This window comes from Capsicum annuum, chromosome 11 (assembly GCF_002878395.1).
Source record: "Capsicum annuum cultivar UCD-10X-F1 chromosome 11, UCD10Xv1.1, whole genome shotgun sequence".
NCBI classification, from domain to species: domain Eukaryota; kingdom Viridiplantae; phylum Streptophyta; class Magnoliopsida; order Solanales; family Solanaceae; genus Capsicum; species Capsicum annuum.
This window is the reverse complement of record NC_061121.1, coordinates 101,476,705-101,487,857: the sequence shown is the minus strand read 5'-3', so window position 1 is coordinate 101,487,857 and position 11,153 is coordinate 101,476,705. Positions and strand designations below refer to the sequence as shown.

The window sequence follows — 11,153 nt, the reverse complement described above, 5'->3', positions numbered from 1 at the left end:
ATTTCATTGCTCAATTTATCATTGATTTTGGGCTTGACAAGGAGGTGTTAGTTCCAGTAAAAAGAAGAATAAGGGTGTAATGAATCACCGATTAGTATAAGTGTGTAAGTGACTTTTCAAAATAATTTTAGGGTGGAACTGATGTTGTTTTCCTTAACCGAATTGATATTGCACTAAAAACGAAGATAAAATTAAATAGATTCAAATGTATAACCCCAAAAATCCCAAAGTAATCTTTGAAGAAATCTGAACGATGTGAAGTATGAAACCCAAAACAAAAGGTAATTGATTAAGATGAAACGTGTATCAGTGACGAAAGTTAAACTTTGCCAGTAATAAAGAAAAGAAAAAGAATTGTGCATTAATGGTAAAGTTATATGTCCGAAGGGTTGGGTATGGGCCAGCTCAATGGATCCGGTACAAGCCCACTTTTTATTCACTATTTCGGATTGGGTTGGCCCAACAAATGTAAAATTATTTAATTTTTGGTATTGATTAATAGAAATCCCTATTAATTAAAAAAAAGCATTAATGGGAAAGTAGAATATTTTAAATTTTTTAAAAGAAGGAAACGTGAGCAAATGGGTATAACTTTTTACCACAATTTACTCCGGCCATGCTTTATCTATACGATTATTTAGTTTGAATATGTGAGAAAATATTATTGAATTGTTGTAACTACATTATTACATCGGAAAAGGCTCAAAAATACCCCGGAACTATCTGAAATAGCTCAAAAATGCCCCTCGTTAGATTTTTGGCTCAAAAATACCCCTCCATTAAATATTTGGCTCAAAAATACCCCCTCTAACGGAATTCAGAAAAAGATCAAAAATACCCCTGAACTATCTAAAATGGCTCAAAAATACCCCTTTGTTAAATATTTGGCTCAAAAATACCCCTTTCCTTAACGAAATTCCACCAAGCATGTCACCTAGATAAAAAACACTATGTGACTATGTCATATTACCATCCACATGTAAAATGTTAGTATTTTTTAATTATATGACATTCCTTTATTTATTTTTATTTTGATTTAAAAATGTCGGTGAAACGGACAAAACTTACACGACTTTTTAATTTTTAATCAAAGTAGACAAAGGGTGGTTACATAATATTTTTTTCAAAAAAATTTATTAAATGTAACATCGCTATTATCAAATTCTTTTGATCATCTAAAAAACAAGTTTTTTCCTGCCCAATCAGCGTCTGTATATCCAATGATATGCTCATGGCCTTGATTCGCGAAGAGTAGTTCTTTACTTGGAGCTGACTTTATATATCCTAGAACGAGGGAGCTGGAGCACCACTATTAGCTTCAGTCTGGTCAAAATCATTAAAAAGCCATAGGTTGGAGTGCGCGAATAACTGCATCCAATGACTATCACAAGAGGAAGTCATAAACTGATTTACAACACTCACAACAAAAGAAATATCGGGCCTAGTCACTGTGAGATAATCAATTTTTCAACTAATCGCCTGTACCTTCCAGGATCACTAAGTGGCTCGCCCCGTTAAGAGTTTAGCATTCGGATTCGTAGGAGTATCAGTGGGTCTACATCTCATCATTTCTATCCTTTCAAGAATGTCTAAGGTATACTTGCATTAAGAAATAACAATACTTGATTTAGATTGAGCAACCTTAATACCTAGAAAATCCTTTAGTTTGTTGAGGTCTTTAGTTGGGAAATGCTGGAAAAGATGTTGCTTCAAATTAGTGGTACCATCTTGATGATTGCAGGTAATAACGATATCGTCACAACCACTAAGTAAATACACAGATTTGGTGCAAAATGTTGATAAAACATAGGGTGATTAGCTCTATTATGAATCATGCCAAACTCCTAAATTATTGTGCTGAACTTCCCAAACCAGGCTTGGGGAGACTGTTTCGGACCATAGGGTGACCTGTACAATTGACATGCAAGGCTACCAGACTCCTCCTGAGCAACAAAACCGGTGGTTGCTCCATATAGATTTCTTTATCAAGATCACTATGTAGAAAACTATTATTAATGTCCAACTGATGAAAAGGCCAATGACGAACGACAACTATAGATAGAAAAAGACAGACAAATGTTATTTTAGATACGAGAGAGAAAGTGTCAGCATTAGTAACAAGGCAAGCCTTTAGCCGATTAACCTGGCCATCGGGACCAATTTTGATTGCATAAACCAACTGGCAACCAATAGTAGATTTACTTGCAGGAAGGAAACCACCTCCCAAGTGCCGCTCGTCTGTAAAATAGGCATTTCATCAGTCATAGCCTGCCTCCAACCTGGATGAAAAACTGCATCACTTATAGTTTAAGATTAAAAAATGGAGGACAAGATGATATAAAGGCATAGTTGGGTGATGATAGACAATGATAACTCAAGAAAGTATATAATGTGAGTTAGCATTGATAGTGGATCATATACCTTTTTGAAGTGCAGTCGGTTGGCTAGAAGTAGGCAAAGATGTATTACGAATAGGGTCTGGCGCATGACATGAATCATTTGGGACTAATGTTGGACGCGGATGATGATGATAATTTATGAGTGGTGGCACTGCAGCCGGAGATGTAGAAGTAACCGTAGAGTTCTCAAAAGCTGGTACAAGTAAGACCTAAGGTATATGCAAGACTTCAGAGATATAAAGATGATCAGAAGATGTATAGTAAGATTGAGAATCAAAGTATGGACATCGGAAAACATGAGGTAGCGGCAAAGACGGGTGAATAGCAACGATACCTTTTTGAACTCGAGAGTAACCAATAAAGAAACATTTGAGAGTACAAGGGGCTAATTTATCTTTGGGGCTAATTTATCTTTTCCTTTATGAACAAAACATGTGCTTGCACAGACATGATGGGGACAGAGTATAGATGTGAATGAGGAAACAATATGGAATGGGAACCTTGAATGAGGAAACAATATGGAATGGGAACCTTATTTTGCTTAGAAGGTGAGGGCATTTTATTAATTAAATAGCAAGATGTGAGGGTTGCATCGTCCAAAAAATGCAGCGGAACATGAGATTCAAGAAGAAGAGTGTGGGCAGTCTCAATGAGATTCCTAGTCTTCCTTTCTGCTGAGGGGTGTATAGACAAGATGTTTGGTGAATAATTTCTTGGTGAGTCATTAACTTTTAAAACTGAGAAGATAAGTATTCTAAGGCATTATCACTATGAAAATTACGAATAGAAACACTAAATTGATTTTATATTTCAGCACAAAAACTTTTGAATTTAGAAAATAACGAAAATAACTCAGAATGATCTCTCGTTAAGAAAACCCAAGTACATCTTGAAAAATCGTCAATGAAACTAACAAAATTGAGAAATCTTAATGGTGAACTGACTCTAATAGGATCCCAAATATCATAATGAACTAATGAGAAATTAGGGGTTTGTCCAACGCTCTTTGGTTTTGTTTGGATCTCATTGGCTAAAGTAATAGGAAGAAGAGATTATGAATAAACAATGTCGGACAAAAGTGATTTGCTACTAGAGATATGATCAGAAGCGCTTGAGTCCACAACCCATAATCTAAGAGTGCTAAACTGTGAAACACAAGCAAAAGAATTAACAGCAACCGAAGCATCAAGCTGTGCTACCGAGGCCACTTGTGGAGACATCTGCTTGCTTGCTCAATACTGAAGGAACTCATTATATTCTGTTTGGCTCTGAGCAATATGAGCATTATGGGATGATCGATCAAGCTAAGAAACATAGGCTACTTGTGGAGATATCTGCTTACTTGCTCAATACTGAAATAGCTCATTATATTCCTTTAGAGAATAGGATTATAACTGCATGGTGGTCCATGCAAAATATAACATGTCACGCGTGTGTCCAAGTCTATGACAATAATTACACTTGGGTCGAGGTTTTCCAAAATGACCTCCTCCTCGTCAATTCTCTATAGATTGATTTATTCGTTTTTCCACCCAAGCTTAAAGGCAAATTCTACAGGGTGGTAGTCCGTCCGGCCTTGTTGTATGGAGCGGAGTGTTGGCCAGTTAAAAACTCCTACATCCAGAAAATGAAGGTGGCAGAAATGCAGATGTTGCGCTGGATGTGTGGACTGACTAGAGGGGATAGAGTTCGGAATGAGACTATCCGGGTGAAGGTTGGTGTGACTTCAGTGGAGTGCAAGATGCGGGAAGCACGATTGAGATGGTTCGGACACGTGAAGAGGAGGGGCATGGATGCCCCGGTCCGTAGGTGCGAGAGGCTAGCGTTGGATGGTTTTAGGCGGGGTAGGGGTAGGCCGAAGAAGTACTGGGGCGAGGTGATTAGGCGGGACATGGAACAGTTACAGCTCACCGAGGACATGACCCTAGATAGGAAGGTCTGGAGGGCGCGAATTTCGGCAGAGTATTAGGGCCAGTTTGGGTCACTAGTGTAGGGAATTACTTGGTGGGGGTTTTATTCCTGTTATGATTCCGTCTTCCGTGTTCCATGTTTTATTACGAATCTGTGTGCTTTCCTTTGCTTTCCTCTGTTTTATATTACTTATGGGTGCTGTATTTATGTTATGTAATCTGCTTCTGTGCTGTACTATGTGTTTGTGTGGTATCTCGTGTCTTGAGCCGGGGGTCTATCGGAAACAGCCTTTCTACTTCATCAGAGGTAGAGGTATGGACTGCGTACATAGACCCCACTAGGTGGGAATACACTGGGTTTGTTGTTGTTGTTGTTGTCCATGGTTTGAGATACCAGAAAAGTGGAGTCAATGGTAGGTGATGAAACTACTTCGTGACTTTTTTTAAATCAAAAGACCAATGTCCATATTTTATTCAAAATAAAACAAAGGAGCGTGTGGCCTAGTGGTTCAATGAAGTTGGATTGAGCACCATAAGGTCTCAGGTTCTATTCCCAATAGAGACGAACACTAAGAGGGAAAAACCCAACTAAATTAAAGCAAGAAAAGTTCTAGATTTAATCCCAAGAATGGACCCAATCATCGAACAGGCAAAAGAATTAAAAAAAACGAAAGGATCGGGTATCAAATAGGAAAATTCCAATGCATTTTTAGCTGCCATTGACATTAGAGCATCGCCGGAGAAGAAAGTCTCTGCTCAGAAGTCAAAACTAAATGACAACTCGGTCGATAACAAAGAAGACGTTCTCGTAAATATTCTAGCCTAAAAGTTCTATTAAAACTACTTTGTGACTGGGAGGCGCGACAAGACGAAGTAGAAGAGAGAATGACTCATTAGTTGTAGGAACCATAGGACTAGCTAAAATTTGGTCACATATTAAATCGTGGTCAATAAGAAGTCCAGCAAATGTAAGAACTAGAAACGTCCGTCTCTGTGCTCTTGTTCTTTTTACACACTCGTAGTGACTGACATCAACGTTTCAAATTCCTCCATGCCTGCTTGTACCTGTTCCAAGTAAGTAGACATAATGGATTCTTATTTCTTTGAATTGGTCATTCGAGATATCACATCATAAAAAGGAGATAATGTCATTACTGTATAAAGCGTGAGCCTTTTCCCAAACTAAATAACATGTAGTCATGTCTAGAATGGTCGAAACAAGGACATCAACTTGGAATCAATTAATCACCATAAGAGATTATATAATTGAGTGTTAACTTTCTTCCATTGTTTCTTGACTTTCACACCTTCCTCTCTAGGCTTTGTCTTTTCATCTACCACACCAACCTTGATCTTTAAGTGATCTTAGACACCTTGACCTTTGCACCATAGCTAAATCGAGGAAGCCCAAGCCGAATAATTTAAACTTCTCGTTAATAGTTTGGAAGTGATCACAGGGCTTGAATTGCCAATTCCGTATTTTTGGAGCCAAAAGTATCACATCCAAAAGACATCTTGTGAAATTAGAATTTTGTAGCCAAAAATTTGGAAAAAATGTTTATGTCGCTGGAAATAAGATTTGCTAGCCGAAAGTTGCTCAGAATCAGAAAATTATTTATGGGCAGCCTTGGAATGGAGAGGCAACACTACTAGAAAAAGGAACTACCGGAAAAGTGGTCGAGAAACGTTGCATGCATTGGTGCATGGATCTAATACTCTCGTCAGAGAATTGCTTTTGGCGGCGTGTCAGGGCGCGTGTTTATTGTTTTTGGCGAGTCTCATTGGGGTTTTCTCGCTAGGAAATTCCGAACCTCATGGTGTGTTGGTTTCTTGAAAAAAGAACACTGGTGAATCTTAGGTCACAGGAAAATTGAACAATGACGACTAATTTCGTTGGAATTATGCACATCGATTCTTTTTATAAATACCATACAATACCGAAGACCATACTGAAGTATATGGTTGCATGAGTAAATTCATATATATATATTATTAAAATACTAACAAATGTTCAATCTAGTATTAGTATATAACTAAATATTTAGACGTTGGAACTCTAACTACTCTATTTTGATTGAAATGTCTTTTTTACGTAATTGATTAATAGAGGAGTTGTTTGTACTTTCTTTTTAATATATATTTTTATATGTGCAAGGTGTTAGTATTGTACAATTGAGACACTGTTTTTTGAAAACTCAAAGTCATAATACTCTATTATTATATGAGTATATATTGTCGAAGTTGAACAAACTATGATTATCGATTTAGCATAACGCAAAATACCAAAATTGAACTTCAAAATACCTAACCATACTGAATTAATTTGTTCTTGTAATGATATAGTATTTTTAAAAATTACAACAACAACAAACCCAGTATATTCCTACATCGTGGGGTCTGGGGAGGGTAGAGTGTATGCAGTCCATACCACTACCTCTAAAAAAGTAGAAATGCTGTTTTCGATAGACCCCCGACTCAAGACAGTATTTTTAAAATTAAATATCGAAATTACCATATCAAAGTTTCAAATACTGTACCATACCATACCATTCTCTCTCCTAGTATCAAGTTCAATTCCCAACAGAGACAGACACTAGGTGATTTCTTCCTATCTGTTCTAGCCTTGGTGGATAGAGTTTACCCGGTATTTGTTGCTGGTGGGAGGTGACAAGTATCCCGTGGAATTAGTCGAGGTGTGAGCAAGCACATTTTTCCATTTAGGATTCGATACTATTCCTCTTCGTACTCCAATTCTAACAACCACATTTTTCATTAGAGAAGTAGCAAAAATTATATTTTTCAACAAAAATATTAAACCGCTCAAGTATCAATATATTTTTCAATAGGAAAATCACCCCACTAATAATACAAGCAAAGCTAATCTTGTAGAAAGAAGAATTATTTACATTTTTATTAATGTAAATTTAAGCTACATACCTTGAATAAATTAATTGAAAAGAGACATAATGAGAACTAGCGGTGTACAAACCAAACCGTCAAGTCAAACCGAACCGACGAACCAAACCAAACCGAGAAAAAAAACCGACTTATGGTTTGGTTTGATTGGTTTGGCGTTAGAAAAAAAAAACCCGACCATTCTTGGTTTTGTTTAGTGTTAACAAAAAAAAAAGCCAAACCAAATCTGAATCAAACCGACATAATATATATATATATATATATATAATATTCAAACTTTTTTATACATAAAATATTAATTATAATCTACTTTTTAAATACTTTTTCAACTAGTTTTAGTAATTTTCAATAATTTGAAAGTAGATGTAGATATATATTTAGATTTGGGCTTTTAAGGTGTAATATTTGTCTATTAATTGCTAATTAAATGATCGAAAACCCAATATAAACTTAAAACCTAAACTTTTCACTCTTCATTTCACTTTTTAGTTTCAAGAGAGTTTTCTGCTCCTCATTTTTTTATAATTATGGTTTTTCATTAGCACGTGAGTGAAAACATATTCGATTTAGTCTTCGATCATAATATAATTATAAAAACTAAAGAATATAAAAAAACCCGAAAAAACCAAAAAAATCAAAAAAACCAATTTTATGTTGGTTTGATTTGGTTTATAGTTTTAATAAACCAACATGATTGGTTTTTTTTTTTTTTTAATAAAAACCGAACCAACCCGACCAATGTACCCCCTAATGAGAACAATGCATTTCATGTATCTTGATCTTAAAAGTTGTCAGAGCAATTTCTTATAATCCTCAAGAACATAACATGCTTGATTCAAATAAAATTTTAAAAATAGACAGAAAAGTTAAAAAGAATAACTAGAGTAGAACAAGTAAGGGGACAAAAAAATAAAAGATATGGCATGAGCTAGAGTAGAACAAGAAGGGGGAAAATTAAAAGAAGATACGGCACGAGCTTTGGGTAGAGTAACCAGGGAAGGGAAGGGCATCCTGGTGCAATAAAGCTCCTACTATGTGTGGATTGGGTTTAATTTTTAATTTTTAATTTGTTTAAAAAGGTGGTGGATGAGAAGGAGATTGGGATGAAACTAAAGCAAAAAAAGAGAGGGGTGGGGGGAAATGTGGTAGAAAACTCAATCAGCTAAAATTGAATAAACAACATGTTTGCTGGTATTAGGGCTCGAACTCATGTCGCAATAGTCAAATAGCAAAGCAAATCAGCAGCTAAACCAGTGCTCCCAACCAAGCCTTGTATATGTGGGTGCCTAGTTATATATCTACCTTTTAAGGCATACACACATATATACACAAAACATCCGGAGCTCAATGGGTGCACATGGCCCCCCTATGTTCCACGTTGGTCCGCCTCTGTAGCTACTAGGGGGGATAGCTTGGAACTGGAAAGGGACCTAAAGACTCCATTAGAAGTTCTTTGAAGTTTCAAAATTGATGGTTATGATCTTCAAATGGCGACCAGATATTGCTTAAATCTGTAGGGAAATTGATATTAAGAGCTTGAAAAGTGAATATCAAACAATTTCAGAACTTGAGAAGAAAGTTAAAAACTCCATTGAAGGTTTCTGGAAATTTTGAGTCCAAATCGAGGATGGGGGAGGTCCGACTGGAGTATGGGTTATCCGAATGGACTGGGTTATTTGCTTTGTGGGTTGGGTCTTTTGATTGGAGATGTCACTCCTGTTAAATAGGGGTATATTTAGAACTTTGATGGACAGTAGGGGGGTTAGAAAGTATAACAGAGAATTGATTCAAACAGTAGAAAATAGTAGAGGAGTCAGGGGTATATCCAACCCTTTTCCGAAGTTCCAATCCATGTGAAAGCACAATCAGAAGGATAAAGTTACCATGGGCAGTGAGTGATATGCTGATCATTGATCAGTACATCACTGTCAGATTTTGTCAGATTTTGTGAAGGATAAGTATGGCTAATACTGGAGCTGCATAATCTGACCCTTGAGCTTTAATCTTACTTGGTCTGCTTGTCCAGTAATTTGCATCTCCAAAAAAATTGTTTGACTGACATGATCCAATGGGGTGAGAAAGCTTAGCTATCAGTCTTTTCCCCTCGTCTCTTTGCAATAATAAGGATCTGCCTCTATTCAGTCTGATTCCTGGATTTGTCGCAACCTCTTGATTTTCTTCCCCTTATACCAGAAGTGAACCGTTGGCCTGGCAGCAAGAAAATACAGCCTCAGCCACTAGGACAATGAGCAGCTGGTGGATTTGCATGTCTCAACCTCGCATACAAAACCTTTCAATACAATTATTCTATCCAAGTTATTTGTATGCTAACTTTGAACATGCGTGGTTTTTCTAGCAACTTCGGTAAGTTCTGTCATTCAGGATTCACCTGAAACTCTTTCTGTTGCTGTTCTTGTTGTTCTATATCTAGACTCTTTTCACAATTTATGGAAGTACTATTTCATCTAAGGCATGTGGATGGTTTTTAACCATTTTCTTTCTTTTGCCGAATAGGCACCTGTACTGGAGAACATGGTGTTGGTACTGGGAAAATGAAGGTACGATGTTCAAACACTATTTGGCTTTGATGTGTTACAAATAGAATGATATTAATTGTTCACATAAACATGATTAGTGATGAATGTCGGGTTAACCGTACGTTGTCCACAAAGTACACTAGAAAAACACAGCATGTGTTTTAGGTTACAGGAGCAAATTCTGTTGAGATTTGATGACAATGAAATTGTAGACATTATCGGACCTCAAAAAGGGGAAGAAAAGGGAGAAAGGCTAAATGAACACAAATTATGTTCAATGCAATAAGGGGGAACCTTTTCGCAAACAAGGAGAATTGATTTATTTTTTCGACATTCGATAGCTGAACAAAGGCTTAATTCTTGGATATTTAAAGTTTGTCTGACTTCATCTTTGATTAAATTGGCATTAGATTCAATTTGTATGTCTTGTTTCTTGTTTACCTAAACTAATTTCCAGCATCCTAATATACTAAGACATGTTATTAACTGACTTTTATTTCATTATATTTTCAGTATCTTGAAAAAGAACTTGGGATCGAGAATTTGTGGACAATGAAAAGGATAAAGGATGCTTTAGATCCCAACAATATCATGAATCCCGGCAAGCTTATTCCCTCTAACGTTTGCTTCTGAGATAGCTGTGAAATGGTTTCCTTTTCTTCCCTCCCCCTCCCCCCCCCCTCCAATATCTGTTGTGATATTGTATTTTATGTTAGATAAAGCCTCCTCTATGCTAGAAGTGACATTGGTAATGCAAGATGCTAACAATGTAAGGTCTCAGATTAAATAAGTTTGCAACAGTTCATTTGTTCTCTTTCTTATGACAGCCTTTTGAGTTTTTATGCTCAACTACGCAGTGGCGGAGCCAGAATTTTCAATCAGGGGTTTCATTAGTGAACATACGAACTAACCGAAGGGGGTTCAACATCTACGATATGTACATAAAAAATAATTTTAACTATGTATATATATATATAGCATAATTTTCCGACGAAGGGGGTTCAGATGAACCCCTACTCCGCCTCTGCTTCCACGCACACTGGTAAATATTTTCCCACATTTGGTGTAAACATCAAACCAAACAATTTAGTGCAGGAGTTATAATTGAAGTGACATACTGAACAATTTAATTTAGTAGTTACCTTTCAAATGGCTGTGGATGGTACTTCAGAATGATTGAAGGCATGACTAATTATAACTTACAAGAGAGGATACACACACAAGTAATTGATCACTCCCAAGACATTTTCTTCTTTTAACGAAGACCACACAATCTGTTGTATTTGGAACATTTGGGTGAAGAGGAATTTGATTTTGTATGAATTTTGTGCATACAACTCTTTTCCTCCTGGACTTGTTCCTTTTATTTAACATGACGTTTTTACCTTTCA

At 36.5% G+C, this 11,153-nt stretch overlaps 1 protein-coding gene across 8 annotated transcripts in view; it reads left to right on the top strand.

Annotated features, from left to right (window-relative positions):
• Positions 1–10,567, top strand: part of LOC107856235 (D-lactate dehydrogenase [cytochrome], mitochondrial) — a 75,372-nt gene extending 64,805 nt beyond the window's left edge. For 6 of the 8 annotated variants that reach the window (XM_047398859.1, XM_047398855.1, XM_047398860.1 and 3 more), the window contains 2 exons: positions 9,740–9,783; positions 10,276–10,567. In XM_047398859.1, the coding sequence (XP_047254815.1) occupies positions 9,740–9,783; positions 10,276–10,395 (164 nt within the window). In that variant the 3' untranslated portion in view covers positions 10,396–10,567. Of the gene's footprint in view, positions 1–9,418; positions 9,590–9,739; positions 9,784–10,275 lie in introns of all 8 variants that reach the window. The other 2 variants (XR_007046730.1, XR_007046729.1) reach the window with 1 other exon arrangement.
• The last annotated feature ends 586 nt before the right edge of the window (positions 10,568–11,153 follow it).